This window comes from Magnolia sinica, chromosome 18 (assembly GCF_029962835.1).
Source record: "Magnolia sinica isolate HGM2019 chromosome 18, MsV1, whole genome shotgun sequence".
NCBI classification, from domain to species: domain Eukaryota; kingdom Viridiplantae; phylum Streptophyta; class Magnoliopsida; order Magnoliales; family Magnoliaceae; genus Magnolia; species Magnolia sinica.
Window position 1 is genome coordinate 47,401,740 of NC_080590.1, and position 21,055 is coordinate 47,422,794.

The 21,055-nt window shown below is 41.9% G+C and overlaps 1 protein-coding gene across 9 annotated transcripts in view; it reads left to right on the forward strand.

Moving 5' to 3' along the window:
- Positions 1 to 20,243, forward strand: part of LOC131233916 (uncharacterized) — a 72,051-nt gene extending 51,808 nt beyond the window's left edge. For 8 of the 9 annotated variants that reach the window (XM_058230765.1, XM_058230766.1, XM_058230769.1 and 5 more), the window contains 4 exons: positions 16,703 to 16,788; positions 16,951 to 18,697; positions 19,113 to 19,317; positions 19,786 to 20,243. In XM_058230765.1, coding sequence (XP_058086748.1) covers positions 16,703 to 16,788; positions 16,951 to 18,697; positions 19,113 to 19,317; positions 19,786 to 20,044 — 2,297 coding nt within the window. In that variant the 3' untranslated portion in view covers positions 20,045 to 20,243. Of the gene's footprint in view, positions 1 to 16,702; positions 16,789 to 16,950; positions 18,698 to 19,112; positions 19,318 to 19,382; positions 19,472 to 19,785 lie in introns of all 9 variants that reach the window. The other variant, XM_058230774.1, reaches the window with a different exon arrangement.
- The last annotated feature ends 812 nt before the right edge of the window (positions 20,244 to 21,055 follow it).

The following is a 21,055-nucleotide window of genomic DNA, read 5'->3' on the forward strand; positions in this document are numbered from 1 at the left end:
TGGGCCAATTGATTGATCGGTGTGCCGTAAATGCCATCCAATCTCTACTTTCCACTTTTTTTCTTCGAATACTCAAAAATTCAAAACCTAAGATGATTTCGGCGAAGAATCTGATGAAGATTAGGGGATTTGGAGAGACTTTCTTTCGGAATTTTAGGGTTTCGAGGGTTCTCTTCCGAAACCCTCTTTCGTTTAAAAAACAGCGCAATGGGTTTTTATGGGCGCGGATCGGCTATTGACAGGTTGAGTAGCGAGACTCTACTGAAGTGAAGTCACCAAGTTCTGTGGGCCCCACCATGATGTATGTTTTGCATCCACGCCGTCCATCCATCTGGAGAGATCATTTTAGCATAAGATCTAGAGAATGAGTCACATCCAAATCTCCAGTGGACCCCACCATAGAAAACAGTGGGGAGAGTGACACCTCCATTAAAAACTTTTAAAGGCCACACAAGTTTTCGATCAACCTGATATTTGTGTTTTCCCTTCTTTAATGTTTGTGTTAATTTTTGAACAGGTTAGATTTCGATAAAACATCATGGTGGGCCTTGGGAAGGTTTCAACGGTGTACATCAATCTTCTTGCTGTTTTTTGTGGTGGGGTCCACTAAAGCTTTGGATCTGCCTCGTTCTCTAGGTAATGCCTTAAAATAATATCTCCAAATGAATGGAGGTTGTGGATACAACACGTACATCATAGTGGGGTCCACAGAACTTGGTGACGTGTAGCCAGTCTCGCTACTCAACCGATCAGTATCTAATTCGCGTCCGGGAAATCAGATTGCGTACTGGTTACTCAGTACGCTCTTATCTTACTGAGTAAAATCTGTTAGGCCCACCGTCAATGTATCTAGTCTATCCACACCGTCCATCCGTTTTTCCATCTTATTTTAGGGGTTGAGACCAAAATTTAACCATACCCAAAGATCAAGTAGACCATACCATTGGAAACAGTTGGAATAATAACTTCCACCGTTGAAACATTTCTTGGGCCCACAGTGATGTTTATTTCTCATCCAACCCGTTCATAATATAACACAGACATGGATGAAGAGAAAACACAAATACAAGCTTAATCCAAAACTTTTGTGGCCTCTAAGAAATTTTCAACGGTAGATGTTCAATTCACTGTTTCCCATTGTGTGTTCCACGTGAAGTTTGGATATACTTAATTTTTAGGCTCAAGCCCAAAAATTATCTACTAAAATGGATGGACGGAGTGGATAAAATATATAAATCACGGTGGACCCCACAAAGTTCACTCAGTACGCTTAGCCTAGGAGTTACTTGGTACGCAATCTACTTCCTTTTAGCCGTGTGCGGGTGCCAACTTCAGTGGCGTCTGGATGTCACCAAGTTATGTGGACCCCACCACGATGTATGTGTTATATCCACATGGTCCATCCAATTAGCGAGATCATTTTAGGTAGTGAACCCAAAAATGAGGCAGATCCAAAGTTAGGGTGGACCACACCGCCAAGGCAGTGGGGACAATGATTCCTACCGTTGAAACCTTCCTAGGCGCTATGGCCCACAGTGGTGTTTATTTGTCATCTAAGTTGTTCATAAGATCACACGGAGATGGATGAAGGTAAAATACAAAAATGACATGGATCCAAAACTTTTGTGACCCCTAATGATTTTTCAATGGTAGGCATGTTCAATTCACATAGTTTCATGTGGTGTGGTCCATTTGAGCATTGGATATGCTTCATCTTTGGGATCAAGCCTTAAAATTATCTTGTAAAATGGATGGATGGGGTGGATAAAATACATAAATCACAATGGGCCCCACACAATTGACTTAGTACGATAAGCGTACTAATTTATATGGCACCACATGTCACTTATTTATATCGGTGGATTGATGGGTCGATGTTATGTGGGGCCATCATAATGATAAATATTTTATCAATGTCGTCCATTTATTTTGATAGATAATTTTAAGGCATGAGTCCAAAATGAGATAGATCTACATGACTGCATCTAAGGTGGACCACACTAAGGGAAACAGTGTTGATTAAATGTCCACCATTAAAAACTTCATAGGGCCATTATAATGGTTTTTTTATTTTTATTTTTTTGCCATCCAACCTCTTGATTAGGTCACACAGATCTTGATGAAGCGAAAACACGGTTTAGATTATATTAGAATTTGCCACATGTACCATTTTCAAATGCTAGGTATCAAGTGTCATACATAGCCAGACTATCAAATATCACACTGATTGAATAATCTAATCCATCTTTGATTTGACATCTTTGAGTTCATTTGCTTTTACATGTCTTAATTATTGTATGCCAGTTGCATTTGTATTATATAAACTCATTTTGGTTACTATTTGAGTGATTTCTTACGACAACGCATGCCTTTTGGCCCCCATTAAATGGAAACTTCTAATTTAATGCATTCTTTTTGTAATTTTTTCATTCCTGAATATGTAAATATGTGTATTTAGGCATGTCCTGAAGTTTCACTAAAAAATTCCACAATTTTCTCCATGTTTCCCTCCTTTTCCCTGCATTTCCGGTTATCGGCGATATTATCGGCGATAACGATATTATATCTTTATCTCCAGCCAGCGAAACTTGTAACGATACCGACAATTCGAACACTGCCTATAATTTTGACGATGTCTCGCTTGAGGCTTGGCCAATAGAATCTATCCTCCACTAGGGAATGGTCTTGTCTTGACCAAAATGACCCACGAGCCCTCCTGAATGTAACTCCCAGACAAGAAAATCGTGGAGGGAGGTGCGCAGTATGCATAAGCGATCACTCCTAAACAAATATTCGTCTAAAATCAAGTACTCACTGCTAGCTCTTGACGGACTCTCTAACAACAATGCGTACACAACTCCAAAATCTGGGCACTCAAAATAATCCTCCCTGACACGCTTGAGGCCCGTGACTTCGACACTCATGGAATTGAGTAACGCGACTTGACGGCTCAACGCGTCGATAGACTTATTCTCTACACCAGCCTTGTACTTAAGCACAAAAGTGTACTCTTGAAGGTATTGAACCCACTTGCGTGCCTAGGGTTTAATTTTTTTGAGAGTTCAGATATCTCAAGGCCTCGTGATCCGAGAACAAGACGAATTCTTGCGGCAATAGATAATGACGCCAGTGGCGCAGTGATTGCACTACCGCGTAGAATTCTGTCATAGGTGGAGTATTTTTACTTCACCTCGTTTAGTATCTCACTAAAAAAAGACAACAAGGTGCCCTTCCTGACTAAGTACACCTCTTATGCCGACTGCTAACGCGTCCCATGCGACTTCAAAAACTTTCGAAAAATCCGGAAGTCGCGTGACTGGAGCTTCGGTCATCCTAACCTTTATTTCCTTGAAGGCTTTCAAGGCTGCCTTCGTCCACTGAAACTCTCCTTTTTTATCCAATCCGTGATGGGAGCCATAATGGAACTGAAGCCTCGAATGAACCGCCTATAGAAGGTGGCCAAGCCGTGAAAGCTGCGCACCTTGTGAATATCACAGGGTTCAGGCCAGTATTTTGCTTTTTCTGCTTTGCCAGTTGACAAGTACGACATTGCCCTATAATCAGTTTTTAAATATCGGTGATATTATCGAATTATCGCCGATAATTTCGGTATCGCTAGAGTTCCGACACCGAAACTCCCTTTTTTCGTTTCTCTTCTGAATATCGCCGATTTTTAGGCGATTTTATCGATTTTTTGTGAAAAGTCCAGTTGTCAGCGAAATATCGAGGGATAACTGTAACAAACAACCCATTTTCAACGATAAAGGACCGATAACATTGGAGCATTGCGTAAATACGGAAAATATCCCAAAAAAAGGAAAAAAATGGGGAAACTTGCGGATTACCATACCTGTAGTCTGTAGAAGAGGAGGGCCAATCGTAGAAGAGGATGGGTGAACGGAAATTGCGGTGGGCCAAGTGATTGATCGGTGTGCCGTAAGTGCCATCCAATCTCTACTTTCCACTTTTTTTCTTCGAATACTCAAAAATTCAAAACCTAAAGATGATTTCGGCGAAGAATCTGATGAAGATTAGGGGATTTGGAGAGACTTTCTTTCGGAATTTTAGGGTTTCGAGGGTTCTCTTCCGAAACCCTCTTTCGTTTCAAAAACAACGCAATGGGTTTTTACGGGCGCGGATCGGCTATTGACAGGTTGAGTAGCGAGACTCTACTGAAGTGACGTCACCAAGTTCTATGGGCCCCACCATGGTGTATGTTTTGCATCCACGCCGTCCATCCATCTGGAGAGATCATTTTAGCATAAGATCTAGAGAATGAGTCACATCCAAATCTCCAGTGGACCCCACCATAGAAAACAGTGGGGAGAGTGACACCTCCATTAAAAACTTCTAAAGGCCACAAAAGTTTTCGATCAAGCTGATATTTGTGTTTTCCCTTCTTTAATGTTTTTGTTAACTTTTGAACAGGTTAGATTTCGATAAAACATCATGGTGGGCCTTGGGAAGGTTTCAACGGTGTACATCAATCTTCCTGCTGTTTTTTGTGGTGGGGTCCACTAAAGCTTTGGATCTGCCTCGTTCTCTAGGTAATGCCTTAAAATAATATCTCCAAATGAATGGACATTGTGGATACAACACGTACATCATAGTGGGGTCCACAGAACTTGGTGACGTGTAGCCAGTCTCGCTACTCAACTGATCAGTATCTAATTCACGTCCGGGAAATCAGATTGCGTACTGGTTACTCAGTACGCTTTTATCTTACTGAGTAAAATCTGTTAGGCCCACCATCAATGTATCTAGTCTATCCACGCCGTCCATCCGTTTTTCCATCTGATTTTAGGGGTTGAGACCAAAATTTAACCATACCCAAAGATCAAGTAGACCATACCATTAGAAACAGTTAGAATAATAACTTCCACCGTTGAAACATTTCTTGGGCCCTCAGTGATGTTTATTTCTCATCCAACCCATTCATAATAGAACACAGACATGGATGAAGAGAAAACACAAATACAAGCTTAATCCAAAACTTCTGTGGCCTCCAAGAAATTTTCAACGGTAGATGTTCAATTCACTGTTTCCCATTATGTGTTCCACTTGAAGTTTGGATATACTTAATTTTTAGGCTCAAGCCCAAAAATTATCTACTAAAATGGATGGACGGAGTGGATAAAATACATAAATCACGGTGGACCCCACAAAGTTCACTCAGTACGCTTAGCCTAGGAGTTACTTGGTACGAAATCTGCTTCCTTTTAGCCTCGTGTGCGGGTGCCAACTTCAGTGGCGTCTGGATGTCACCAAGTTATGTGGACCCCACCACGATGTATGTTTTATATCCACATGGTCCATCCAATTAGCGAGATCATTTTAGGTAGTGAACCCAAAAATGAGGCAGATCCAAAGTTAGGGTGGACCACACTGCCAAGGCAGTGGGGACAATGATTCCTGCTGTTGAAACCTTCCTAGGCGCTATGGCCCACAGTGGTGATTATTTGTCATCCAAGTTGTTCATAAGATCACACGGAGATGGATGAAGGTAAAATACAAAAATGACATGGATCCAAAACTTTTGTGACCCCTAATGATTTTTCAATGGTAGGCATGTTCAATTCACATAGTTTCATGTGGTGTGGTCCATTTGAGCATTGGATATGCTTCATCTTTGGGATCAAGCCTTAAAATTATCTTGTAAAATGGATGGATGGGGTGGATAAAATACATAAATCACAATGGGCCCCACACAATTGACTTAGTACGATAAGCGTACTAATTTATATGGCACCACATATCACTTATTTATATCGGTGGATTGATGGGTCGATGTTATGTAAGGCCATCATAATGATAAATATTTTATCAATGTCGTCCATTTATTTTGATAGATAATTTTAAGGCATGAGTCCAAAATGAGATAGATCTACATGACTGCATCTAAGGTGGACCACACTAAGGGAAACAGTGTTGATTAAATGTCCACCATTAAAAACTTCATAGGGCCATTATAATGGTTTTTTTATTTTTATTTTTTTTGCCATCCAACCTCTTGATTAGGTCACACAGATCTTGATGAAGCGAAAACACGGTTTAGATTATATTAGAATTTGCCACATGCACCATTTTCAAATGCTAGGTATCAAGTGTCATACATAGCCAGACTATCAAATATCACACTGATTGAATAATCTAATCCATCTTTGATTTGACATCTTTGAGTTCATTTGCTTTTACATGTCTTAATTATTGTATGCCAGTTGCATTTGTATTATATAAACTCATTTTGGTTACTATTTGAGTGATTTCTTATGACAACGCATGCCTTTTGGCCCCCATTAAATGGAAACTTCTAATTTAATGCATTCTTTTTGCAATTTTTTCATTCCTGAATATGTAAATATGTGTATTTAGGCATGTCCTGAAGTTTCACTAAAAAATTCCACCATTTTCTCCATGTTTCCCTCCTTTTCCCTGCATTTCCGGTTATCGGCGATATTATCGGCGATAACGATATTATATCTTTATCTCCAGCCAGCGAAACTTGTAACGATACCGACAATTCGAACACTGCCTATAATTTTGACCATGTCTCGCTTGAGGCTTAGCCAATAGAATCTATCCTCCACTAGGGCAATGGTCTTGTCTTGACCAAAATGACCCGCGACCCCTCCTAAATGTAACTCCCAGACAAGAAAATCGCGGAGGGAGGTGCGCAGTATGCATAAGCGATCACTCCTAAACAAATATTCGTCTAAAATCAAGTACTCACTGCTAGCTCTTGACGGACTCTCTAACAACAATGCGTACACAACTCCAAAATCTGGGCACTCAGAATAATCCTCCCTGACACGCTTGAGGCTCGTGACTTCGACACTCATGAAATTGAGTAACGCGACTTGATGGCTCAACGCGTCGATGACTTATTCTCTACACCAGCCTTGTACTTAAGCACAAAAGTGTACTCTTGAAGGTATTGAACCCACTTGCGTGCCTAGGGTTTAATTTTTTTGAGAGTTCAGATATCTCAAGGCCTCTTGATCTGAGAACAAGACGAATTCTTGCGGCAATAGATAATGACGCCAGTGGCGCAGTGATTGCACTACCGCGTAGAATTCTATCATAGGTGGAGTATTTTTACTTCACCTCGTTTAGTATCTCACTAAAAAAAGGCGACAAGGTGCCCTTCCTGACTAAGTACACCTCTTATGCCGACTGCTAACGCGTCCCATGCGACTTCAAAAACTTTCGAAAAATGCGGAAGTCGCGTGACTGGAGCTTCAGTCATCCTAACCTTTATTTCCTTGAAGGCTTTCAAGGTTGCCTTCGTCCATTGAAACTCTCCTTTTTTATGCAATCCGTGATGGGAGCCATAATGGAACTGAAGCTTCGAATGAACCGCCTATAGAAGGTGGCCAAGCCGTGAAAGCTGCGCACCTTGTGAATATCACAGGGTTCAGGCCAATTGACAATGGCTTTGACCTTCTCGGGATCCGCCGACACACCCTCAGCTGATACAACAAAACCTAAGAAGATAACACTACTAGACATAAACGCACACTTCTTTAGGTTGGCGTATAATTTCTCGGCTCTAAGGATCCCACAAACCTGCCTCAAATGGTTGAGGTGTTGTTCCTTGGTCATGCTATAAATCAAGATATCATCAAAGTAGACAACCAAGAACTTCCCCATGAAGTGCCTCAACACTTGGGTCATCACACGCATGAAAGTACTTTGGGCATTAGTCAGCCCAAAAGGCATGACTAGCCACTCATATAGCCCATCCTTCGTCTTGAAGGCCGTCTTCCACTCATCACCAAGGCGTACACGGATTTGGTGATAACCACTTTTGAGGTCAATTTTTGAGAAGATAGCAGCATTGGCCATCATATCCAACATGTCATCAAGATGCGGTATGGGAAACCGATACTTGATTGTGATTTTGTTGATGCCCCCACTATCAACACACATCCTTCATGTGCCACCCTTCTTAGGTGTAAGAAGGGCGGGCACGACACACGGGCTCATGCTCTCTTGAATGAAACCCTTTTCTAGAAGCTCATCAATCTGTCTTTTTAACTCTGCATGCTTCTTTGGGTTCATTCTGTAATGAGGGAGGTTTGGTAGAGTCGCCCTAGGGACTAAATCAATGGTATGTTGTACATCCCTTATGGGGGGAAGCTCATTCGGTAGATCCTCAGAAGAGACATCATGAAACTCATTCACTACCGAAATGGCCTCAGTGGGTAACTCTACACTAGCCTCTAGTGCACTCTTTAACCACAAGGGCGTACACCATCGAGTCCGACTCAGTCTCTCACTCAAAGTCTTTGGCATTTAGAATATGGAGAGGCTTAGACTTGGACTTCGATTCCTTCAATTCCTTCGAGCTGTTCACACCACTCTTCGTGATATCCTTTCCAGTCGTGTTCTTGGGTGGAAGTGAATTTAGCTTGACTTTCTTGCCCTCAAACCAGAATGTACACACATTTGAACGACAAAAAATGGTGACATCTCTGTCATAAAGTCGGGGCCTACCTAAAATAATATGGCCAACATCCATAGGAACAACATCACACCAAAGTGCGTCTTTATATGATACAAAGTGAATAGGAACAAGACAACGATGCGAGACTGGAATGGAAGTTTCATCAACCCAAGACACTCTATAGGGTTGGGGATGGGCTTCAAGCTTCAAGCCCAAACGGCTCACAGTGTCAGTTGATGCCACATTGGCGCAAGTACCACTATACACGATCATCTTGCAACTCTTATCATCACATTTTGCATAGGTATAGAAGATCGTGTTGCGGCACCAATCGTCAGTATTCTTTGCTTGGGCAAAGGCACAACGCACAACTGCTAGGGTCGCAGACTCTTGCGCTCTCTCTTCCTCATCACTAGGGGGTCTCTGCTGGCTTATACTCTTCCTCCTCACCGTCACTTTCCGGGGGCACTACTTCTACTTGCCCATTAAGAAGGAGCACCTTGGTGCCCTCTTTCGTGCCACACTGGTAGGCAAAGTTACCAAACCCCTAACATCTAAAACACCTAGTTGCATCACTTCTGTGCAAGCTAGACCCGACAATTCCTTTACCTTTATCATCATTAGGCCTAGACTGAGAATTATTGGAAGATTTGTTTTGATATCCAGTGCCGGGCTTAGCCCCAAAAGGGTTGGCCTTAGCGCCAGAATCGTAAACTCAAACCGTCTTCCCATAAATGCTTTGAGGTATTGCTCAACCTCCAACACTACTTGATACATCTGTTCAAGAGTGTCTATGTCCTTGGCGAGCAACTCTCTCCTAATGTTAGAACGGAGGCCCGTCTTAAATCGAGCAAGAGTGAGTATAGGATCCTCATCAACTTCACACCGGGTCAAGTACTCTTCGAACTTCTCGATGTATTCCATCACACTCATAGAACCTTGTCGAAGAGACTGCCATTCCTCAACTAACCTAAAGTGATAAGAGAATGGGAGGTACTTTTTCTTAAGAGTTTCTTTTATTTCTTCCCTTTGGACTATTGGGGGCTCCCTGACCTTTCTTTCTTTCGCTCAACAGTAGCCCAAAACCTCTTTGCTTGGCCCACAAGTTTCATCTTGGTGAATCGGACTCGACGAGCATCCGACATGTCATATCACTCAAAATAGTAGTCCATATCCGCCAGCCAATCTAGAAAAGCTTTAGGATACAAGTGGCCATCAAACGTAGGGGCATCTACTCTAACTCCCTTGAGGAGTTACGCATCTAGGTCATAATGATCTTGATGTCCCTCGTGGGGTGGGTGCACAGGTGTACGCCCGTGACCGTTTCTTTGGCCCCCTCCATTCCTTTGTCTATCCTCTTAATCACCTGCTTGCGATTGTGCATCTTCCTCAATGGTGGTCTCTAGTTGGGTAACACGCACATTAAGCTGATCCAAGCGTTGGTCAATACGTTGTTCCAAGCGCCTACCCAAAGACTCAAACTATCGGGTTAAGTCGTTCACGGATTCTTGCAATTGCTCCATGCTTAGTGTAGGGTGCAAACAAAACCACGACCAGTACGCGTGGGCATACAACCACTCACTCAAAGATCCTCTAATGCAACTATATGCGTCTAAATGGGACTAAATGATCCTATAGGACTGCATATGAAGGAAACTACACAACGCTGCTAAAATTCCAGCAACATGACTGCCCAAATAGTTTGTTAATAGAAAATTCAGCCATGAAAAATGGGGATTTTCTGATAACAGAAAATTCAGCAGTCCATGTTGTAAATGATGGGTCCTAAACAGCCCTATATGATGAGACTTGATGCAAAATAAATGTGAATAGACTAAACCCTAAACATGTAATGCATTCCCCTATGAAAAACCTAGGCTTTGATACCAAATTTGATGCAGGACATGAAAGTTAAATATGATATGCAAGATTTCAGGGTTTAGATCATACCAATTTAGAAACAATCACAAAAATTCTACAACCCACATAAGATCAAGCATTCAACAAGGGGAATCTACGAGGGTCCAAGCCTACACATGTTAGGGCTGGATCAATTAAAAATTATAGACCAAACAATGCTTCAAGGAGAGTAGATTCATCCGCTCTTGCAAAGAATTATTCCCCAATCCAAGGGATTCACCATGTTTCAATTCGGGAAAGCCTAGGGTTTGCAAAAGTGAAATAAAACTTGGAATTTAGGATTATCTAGGGTTAGGGAAGGGATATAAGGTGAGAGAGGAGAGGATTAGAGGAGAGAAGAACCTAAAAATAGTCCACACGTGTGTACAACAATCTGGCCCAGGCGCACGTGCATGGGTTCCTGCCCGCACGTGTGTGGGGCCCATGAATCCTGGATTGGCCACCTAGGGTGTGGTCGGCCAGGGATAGGTCACCCACACCAAATTTCAGGCTAATCGGGTGTCCGATCTGTGCACGGTGCTTTGCCGAAGTTTCAGTCATCCTGAAGGGCCTGATTTTGCAAATCTGTTGTAGAGGTAGGATTAGCTGCAAAAGGGGGTGGCTTTGAATATTGGATGGCTGTGGGGAGATGATGCATATTGAGGGTAGGAGGTGGGGGCGATTTGGGGTGGGTGTGGCTTCGCACCACGGTAGTTAGTCCTTCGAAGAAGGGAGGGTTTCGCACCCAATTAGATTTCCTCAGCTTAAAGAATTAGAGAAACAGGAAAACGCAAAATTTTGTTCATAATCTTCAATGAGAAAAAACCTACATGGGGTTGCCCATTTATAAGAAAACCCTAATCCCCAAAAGTTGCGCCATGTGCGCACACTATTACTTAGAGACGAAGTAACAAAAAATAACAACTAATCAATGTAATCAAAATCGGTCATGATGTTCCTTATAACGATAATAACCAAAATTCATAGTCTTAGATTATCTAGGGTAGTGGGTCATGATCATGAGGTCCAATTGTGAGATCCACATGATGATCAGGTCTACTCCAAGGAACCATAGCACATCCCTCTAACTAAGAGGCCCTCCATGGATGTTGTTATCGATCTAGATCGATGGTTAGGCCTTCCTGCTCCTTGCGTACATGCATGGGGGGCGTGCGTAGAGGTGGGGATCGGTCCAGATCAGAGTGGATTGGGTTCAACCCGATCAGATCCGAAATGGTAATGGTTTGACCCAAACCCGATCAGATCCAGAATCAAATCCGGGTCACCTGACCTGAACAGATCCAATACATGATTCGCCTGACCCGAACCGAGTCCGACTCGGTCAGAGAAACCGAGTCGGATCGAGTTGGGTACGATTAGGATTTATGTGAATATAATTTAACTTTTCATATAATGTGGTCCACTTCAACCTTTAATATATGTTATTTTTTAACTCAAGGCCTAAATTGATATATCAAAATGGATGAACGGCTTAGATAAAACATATACATCAAGGTGGGCCCCACATGGCTCTGAAAGAGCATTTCACGTGCATATTCCTATTTTCACTGGACGTTAATTACTTTACGTGCACGGCAAGACTTGCTTCTCAGGCAAGCACATGCATAGTTTTGGTTTTTATATATATTAGTGAGTTGTGTGGGTTTAATCATGGGGTATGTGTTATATCCAAACCGTCCATCCATTTGGTGACCTCGTATTAAGGCTTGAGACGAAAAATAAGACAAATCTAACTATCAAGTAGACAACACGAATTGTTTAACGGCGAAAATCATTCTCTACTGCTATTTTTGGTGTGGTCGAGATGATCTTTTGATATGATTCATTTTTTCGATAATGTCCTATAATAATCTCTAAAAGTATATGAACGGTGTAGATATAATAAATACATCACTGTGGGGCCCATGTAACTTTGACATCCTTTGAACCGTTCGTACAACTCGGAGCTCGAGGAGCATCAGTGCTTGTCTTCTCACGACATGTAACTACAGCAGCTCTGTCAATCCCCCATTTTTCTCAAAAAAGGAGCACTTCGATACTCTGGCGGAGTGTGATCATTGATACGCAGACACTAATAAATTACACAAGTGTTATATAGTTAAATAAAATCAAGCCATTCAAATATTGGCTCTAATTTAGATGGATCTTAACTTAAAATTTCAGCTATTTATTTAAATTAATTTGTGATCTGAATGGAAAACAGGAAACGCCTCCTATCTAACGTACAAATGAGTGAATGACCACTAATCAGAAGTTATAATTTTTAAATGAAGTTATTTTTTTCCTGACAACCTATCTGCAATAGGTTCTAGAATTCGAACGGTTAGATTGACTTTGTATATGCCACTGTACACTTCCTGGACACCTGCATATCAACCATCATAATGTGTCAGAGTATCAAATAGCTCCCTCTCTTTATTTCTTTTTGAGAGATTTACTACTGTATTCCGGGTCGGGTCTGTTCGAGTCAATTCGGACCCATTCGGTCCGGGTAATCAGACCAGATCTGTTCGGATACAGTGTTATCCGAACTTGACTCGAAATAACATCGAATCTGGACGATCAGAATCGATCAGGTCCAATCAGACCGTTGGTTCTGTTCGGAACGGTACCGAGTTGGGTCTGGTCGGGTCGGATCCACCAGATCGGGCCCAAGTTGCCCACCTCTAGGCGTGCGTGTGCGCGTGATGTCCCCATCAATAGCGCCCTAATTGCTCGTGAATGTATAGACTCTCGCCACAGTAAGGGCAAAAGAGGGTGATTTGTAAGTTAGATATAGAAAAGGCATATGATCATGCGGATTGACAATTTTTGGACTATATGTTGGGTCGGTTAAGGTGCTGGAAGAAATGGAGAAATTGGGTCCAAAATTGCATAAAATTAGCTAATTTCTCAGTCTTGGTAAACAGATTCCCAAAAGGCTTCTTTTCTACATCTAGGGGCTTGCATCTAGGAGACTTGCTTTCTTTGTATTTATTTATGGTGGTGGGGGAGGCGTTAAGAAAAATGATAGAGAAAGGTGTAGTTAAGGGGCTTGTAGATTGCTTCAAGGTAGACAAGTCAAATTTCCAAGCATTTCATCTTTAGTTTGCATAGGACACGATCCTCTTCTTTCATACAGATGAAGTGGATAATATGAGGGAAATTATTACATACTTCGAGGCAGTATTTGGTAAAAAGGTGAATATCAGCAAGAGCAAGTTATTAAGGGTGTGTCTTTTAAAGAGGAGGTGAGCAGGTTGACAAGTATCTTCAGTTTCTGTTCGGGTTCCTTTCCTTCTTCCTACCTCGGTTTACCACTATGCATTAGGAAATCAGTCAGGCACCAATACAAAAGGAACCTTTTAAAGATGGAAGAGTAGGCACCTTTCTTTGGGAGGAAGGCTAATGTTGGTAAAGGCAGCAATGTCCAATCTTCCGGTCTATTTCATGTCTCTCTTTTTTCTTTTTCTTTTTTTTCTTTTTTAATGCTCAAAAGCAATTTTGAGTTAGCTAGAAAGGCTTAGGAGTGATTTCTTGTGGCAAGGAGCTTCAAATATGCGCAAATTCCACCTTATGAAATGGGAAGAGGTGTGCAAACCGTAAGAAGATGGGGGTATAGGTTTAAGAAGATTGGAGGCAATGAATTCCGCATTCCTAGGAAAATGGCTATGAGGTTTGGCTCGGATGAAGGCTATCCTTGGAAAGAGATCATAACTAAAAAATATGGGGTGCAGGAGGGGGGTTGTGGACAAGGGATTCCGATTTATATAAGCCTCCCATTTGTGAAGTCAGTGGCTAGTTTGATGCAGAAGTTTATGGAAGGGGTGGGTTTCTCATTGGGAAATTATTGAAGGGTTCGCTTCTGGGAGGATATCTAGTTGGGCGACAAGGCGTTCCTGGACATTTTTCCGAGGTTAGCTTGAATCTCAATGGAAGTGAACTTCTCAGTTGTGCGTTGTTACTCCTTTTTAGGTGAGGTGGTTTTGGCCCCACCATGTCGGAGGAATATGTCGAATGAAGAATTGGATGACTTTGTTAAATTACTAGAGATGCTTCACAATGTGAGATCATTGGTAGAGGATAGAGACACCATGATATGGGTCAAGGAGAAATCCGGTCAATTCATGGTCTAATCTCTTTATAATTCATCAGAAGTCAGTGACTAGTTTGAGGCAGAAGTTTTTGGAAGGGGTGAGTTTCTCATTTGAAAATGGTTAAAGGGTTCTTTTCTAGGAGGATATCTGGTTGGGCGACAAGGCATTGCTGGACATTTTTCCAAGGTTAGCTAGAATCTCAGCGGAAGTGAACATCTCAGTTGCACATTGTTACTCCTTTCTAGGTGTGAGGTGGTTTGGGCTCCACCTTGTCGGAGGAATATGTCGAGTGAAGAATTGGAATAGTTCATTAAATTAATAGAGATGCTTCACAACGTGAGATTATCTGTGGGGGATAGAGACACCATGGTATGGATCAAGGAGAAATCTGGTCAGTACACGGTCAAATCTCTTTATAAATCGTTGGGCCTCATTGGAGGGTCAGGTTCATCCTATATAGCTTGTGTGACTTTATGGTGCCCTGCCCAAGGTAGCAATCTTGGCGTCGTTAATGGGAAGTAACAAGGTGCCAACAGTGGACAATATTCGTCATTGGATGGTGGTGGCGCTGTTTATGGAAAGTGAGAAGTCAGTTGATCATCTCTTCATCCCTTGCCTTTTTGTCAAGGAGTTTTGGGATAGCCTTTTTGCTTTGTTTGGGGTATCATAGGTAATGCTTGGTTCAATGAAGTTCTTTCAGGCTTGGCACAGGGGAGAAGTGGGTAAATAGGGAGCACCATTTGGAGGCTGTTCTTGTTGGCCGGCATATGGTTCCCTTGGGAAGAAAGGAATGGCCAAAGTTTTAAGAACCGTAGTGGGCTTGTATGGAGGGTGTTTATTAGCGAGATATCGAATATAATAGGGTGGTTTTAGTCTTAAAGGTTCTAGGCAAAAGTTTTCCCTTCTTCTTGGAACTGATTTGTAATTCTTTTGGCTTCAGCTTTCACTAATAAAATCTTCATCTTTCAAAAAAAAAAAAAAAACTAGATCTACGTGGGACATGTTGTTTGTTTGCATTGGATGTTGTATTGTGTGGTGATGATGCTTTCCTCTTTTGACATTAGATATAAAGAGGAAGCATAGTATTGTTAGGCTGCTCTGAAGAGTTCTGTGCTAGACGTGTTACTGGCTTGGGCATTGGGTGTATTGTAGAGCTATAGTGTGATGGCTAAGTGATTGTATGCAGTTTTAATGGCCTGTTCTCAATTGGAGGTGACTGTGTGCTTTTCAATTGGAGGCGTTTCTTGCAGCTTGTTAAGTTGTGTGTTTCCCATATCAGATAAATTTATCCATATTGTGGAGGGGAAAGTGGACAATAAATTTATGGTGTTCGATCCATCATATCTTCTTGGATGACCTAATAAAGCTTTCGGTTTATTCTCGGGGAAACTTGAAACTGTGAACATTAAGAAGAATTATTGACCATAAAATCACTCAAATTGCTGCACATAGACGTCCATCATGCCCAGCTTGTCCACAATATGTCAAATATTATTCTTTGGTGAGACCTCTGCGAACAACGGAATGAGCTCTATGGACCTGATGTAAGGGTTGGAAATTCTTTAGCAGTAATCTTCTCCTGGCGAAATTGGCGATCTAATTTCCCCTCTTGTGAAAGATTAGGTTGAATGAGAAGTGAATGCAACTTGTTTGTCACATTTCCTCTCCATAGGACCATGCTCACAGAAACTCATTTTAGCTTCTTCAATCTGAGAGCTGACATGTTTATGCTTCACCGGTTTCAAATTCAGCAATCGATGCCGCAATTGTTTTCTTTTCCCCCCATATTACAAGATTCCCACCAGCCAAGGTGTGCAATGCACCAAGGTAGATCTTCTATCACATGGTGAACATGGACAAACTAAAACATTTGAAGGGTTGTTTTGGTTCAACCAGATTTTAGTATCCTTTTGTTACTTAGGTTGACTCGCAGGGTCTTAGATAGAGCATGGATACTCGAAACTGGTTGCTTTGGCAGAACAAAGCCAATTATATGAAGAGAGTTATTTCTGTCTACTTATTTATTTGTTGTAGTTGGTGGTGTTGTGATTGAACTACTGTTTATTTCTCACTAAGGAAACCTCTTCCTCCAACTTCTCCAGAATCTAGAGAGGATCTGATGTTTATAACAATTTCTCCAAGGGTGGTTTCAGAAATACTTATGGAAGTTTCTTTATACAACTGTTATAATGGGTGAAAATTCACCCCTGTTTTCCTCTTCAGCTGATTTTCCCTTATTTGTGACTGATTTGGTGTCCAGAACCTAAACCAGACCATCAACAATTTGTGGCGGGTACTCAGGAGTGCTATCATGCTTTCTCAAGTGTTCCATCCAAGGATGAGCAGGTATGGTTATTACCACATTTCTAATCATGTTCTTTGCTTTGGTAGCTTCAACTCTCCAGTGCTTGATTGTCATTTGTTTTTTTCTTTATTATATATGTGTTTTAACTATTCTATATTGGTGATTTTTTTATTTTTATTTTTTCAATGTGCTTTTTGTTGAAGGGTTTGGTACCTCCGAAAGCAACAGATCCTGGATGGGCTCATGGCACAATGGTAGAAGGGGATCGGCAGAAAATCAAGTGCAGATATTGTCACAAGGTAATATTAGGGGGTGGGATTTCCCGACTAAAACAGCATTTGGCAGGGGAAAGGGGAAATATAGCCCCATGCGAGAAAGTACCTGAAGACGTGAGAGGGCACATGCAACAACATTTAGGATTTAAAGTTTTGGAAAGACTAAAGAAGCGGAAAGAATTGGAAACTGGTAATGGTCTCTCTCAGGAAGGGATGGAAGTGGGCTGTCATGATGACTTGAAAAGGAGCCCTAATGCAACTTCTGCACTTAGCAATGGTCGTAGAAGAAGGCGGAAGTCAGAGGATGGAGGATCCTCAGGTCAACGAAAGAGAACTAGGAATTTGTTGACTGCACCAGCAACACCTGTTTCTCAACCCAGTTTGCACCTCACTTTTGCTTCCCAAGAAAGCATGGACCAAGCAGATATGGCTGTTGCGAAGTTCATGTATGATGCCGGCATACCATTCGGTGCAGCAAAATCGTTATATTTTCAGCCAATGGCTGATGCCATTGCTGCAGTTGGCCCTGGCTATAAAATGCCCTCTTATCATGCTCTACGGGGGAAATTGTTGGACAAGAGTGTCCGTGAAGCAGGAGAGTTATATCAAGAACTAAGAAAGTCGTGGGAAGTCACTGGGTGTTCAGTCATGGCCGATAGGTGGATAGACAAAAGCGACCGTACTGTTATAAATTTTTTCGTTTATTGTCCAAAGGGTACCACGTTCCTCAAGTCAGTAGATGCTTCTGATATTTCTAAAAATCCAGAAGCCTTGATGAATCTGTTTGATAGTATCGTCCAAGTGGTTGGCCCCAAGAATATTGTTCATTTCTTGACAGATGGTTCAGCTAGTTTTCAATCAGCGGGAAAATTGTTGCTGAACAAGTACAAGACCTTTTTTTGGAGCACATGTGCAGCTCATTGCATCGATCTAATGCTCGAGGAATTTGGCAAGTTGGGTGAAGTGAAAGAGATCTTGGCAAAGGCGAAAAGAATCAGTAGATTCATATATAACCATGCATGGGTTCTGGATTTGATGAGGAAAAGAACAGGCGGAAGAGACATTGTTCGGCCCGCCATGACAAAGTCCGCAACTGACTTCTTAACATTGCAAAGCATCGTATCTTTGAAAGAACCCTTACATCAGATGTTCACGAGTACCACTTGGGTGCAGTCGGATTTCTCTAAACAAAGGTCAGGGATAAAGGTGACAGAGGTCGTGTTGGACCCACTGTTCTGGTCGTCGTGTGCCAAAATCCTGAAAGTTGGCAAACCCGTCATTACAGTCTTACACTTTGCAGATAGTGAGGAGAGACCTTCTATGGGTTACATATATGATGCGATGGAGAAGGCAAAGAAAGGCATCATTGTAGCATTCAACAATAAGGAAATTGATTATTTGCCATACTTGGAGGTCATTGATCATATATGGGAAAAGCAACTCCATAGCCCCCTTCACGCAGCTGCTTACTATCTTAACCCGTCCATATTTTACAATCCAAGCTTCTCCAATAGTAATAAAAGGATCCAGAAAGGCTTGCTCGATTGCATTGAGACCTTGGAGCCTGATCTAGCTGTTCAAGAAAGGATTACGAGCTATCTGTCTTACTATGAGCAGGCTGTGGGGGATTTCAGCCGCCCTGTGGCAGTACGGGGTCGAGATTCACTATCTCCAGGTGAGATTCCATTTGAACTTTAGGCTTTGTTTGGAGAAAGCCACAAATGAAGATTTTGCCCTATGGAAACAAACCTGCACCCATTTTGATTTAAAATAATGCTTTTTTTAGGAAGTGTGGAAACCCTGCATTTAGCAGAATGAAGACATTATATCAGACCAGTTCCAAATGGAAAGTGGTCTCGTTTTAGGGGTGCAACTTGGGTGGGTTGGGTCAAGGGTCATCCCAAGCCCTACCCAACCCCAAGACCCAACTCAACCCAGATAATCTGATTATTCCCAACCCAATCTAATCCGACCCATATTTGCTCAATCTGAACCCAACCTGAATTCAAATCAGGTTTGCCAGTAGGAGATGTTTTGAATTCTTATTTTATTGCATTCCATTTACCCATAATTCATGTGCTTTCCTACAGCTACATGGTGGTCGCTGTACGCATCAGACTGCCCAGATCTTCAACGCTTTGCCATTAGAATCTTAAGCCAAACATGTAGCAGAACCAGATGTGAGAGGAATCACAGCATAGCTGATCATGTCCATTCAAATAAGAGAAATAGATTGGAGGATGAAAGGTTGAAAGACCTCATCTTTATCCACCATAACTTGCGGCTTCAACAGAGGTAAGTTTGCTGTAAATTGTATGTATTTCTAATGCCCATCAACCATAACCTTTACAATATTGCAGGAGATGTGCTATGGCCACTTATGGGAGCAGGGATCAAAATCCTCCTCTCCCCACCCATGCCAATGTGGTAGATCTGGGCTGCTCATCAGGTTGGTGCCACTTGGTTTTTTTGTGCCCTGATAATCAAGGCCAGTCTGGTTGTCTTGTGGGCAATCTGCATACACTGAATATGGACATTTATCACTTTTTAACCATCCATTTTTCATAAACATGTGTGCATGCAATGTCCAGATCAGCCTGATGTTTAGGTCATAGCACATTCCAAGCAGGGCCTGTGGTCTGCCAGATAAAGGGCTTCGATCATAGACACACACCAGATTGTGGGGATGTGGGGAGAGTCAAAGAGTGGCCTACACATTTCTCATTTATTATTTTAACACAGCTTTCTCATGAATGCTATTAGGCAAACAGTGCCATTGGGAAATAAAGCACTGATGAGAGGTGGATACGATCCAATATGTTTGGAGGGAATGAATTCCAATGCCAGAGATTGGGTTGAGGATCCTGGGGTTCTACTAGGTGAAGATATCAGTTGGATGGACGTAGCTCTACCAAGCGATTCAATTGCTGCAAGTAACATGGTTAGCAATGTCGATGATAATAGCATTGATGATAGAAGCAGTGACGGCACAGATGAAGAAGATGGCGCTGAGGACTCATAAGACCTTGCTTAAGGACCCATTGCATGGAAAGCTGCGGATATCGCAACCGTGAAAGTCAGCGAATCTTTGAGCTTACAGTTTGTGCAACCAGAGCTTGCTGGTGTCTGTTATAGTATATGTGAACACTGTAAACATTTAGATCTTTCCTCTGTAAACAATTCCAATCAGCCCCAGATTTGGACCTGGCCCATTCATTTACATCATTCTTTTATACAAGATTCAAGAACCGATGTGTAGTCGATGTCTAGTTGTGTATCAAGAGAGTTGGTGGCATAGCCGTTGCATGCATTGTCAGTCACCGATGTGTTGAGAAAGGTATACTATCAAGAAGAGGATGGTCAGAGAGCTGATGTATACTAATAAGGAAACTGAATGGTTTTGTGCCCCAAGCGATACGCGCTTATCTTGGTAAATAAATTGTTAATGTTTACGAAGCTCCATTCTCTAAAACTAGTAAATTGAAAGTCTTGTTTGTTTCTTATTTTCTATGTTAGAGAGGTAATTTTCTGAAATTTCATGTGTTTCTTGTTGCAGGTTAAAGAGGCCCGAGGAAGAATTTGGGGATTTATGACAGAGCAAGGTACAAAAGCTGGGAGGTTTGTGATTCCATGCACCATCTGAGCCATCCATCAGGTCTGTCCCACCCTGTAGATGCTCTTGCCCAAATGGAAAACAGATCAGGGGATGTGAATGAACCATCCTGATTTCCAGGCATCCCACCAGGCAGGGCCAACCAAGTGGATGGTTATATGTTTGCCGCATTTGTGCTGGCATGGCATGTTGATGGGCTGGGCTGGGCTGTACATGTGTGTGGCATTAGCAAACATCTTGTGTTTAATTAACAGTATTGGCAATGCAAAGTCTTGCAATTTATTTAATATTGTTTTCTTTCATGAGATGTAAAGAGAAGCCATCCATTGCTGAGCACTATAAGTTATAACACTCCTAGTTACATTGGATCACTTGTATATTCCAATCTTTCGGCCTGATCTGCTCCTTAGTCACACTGAT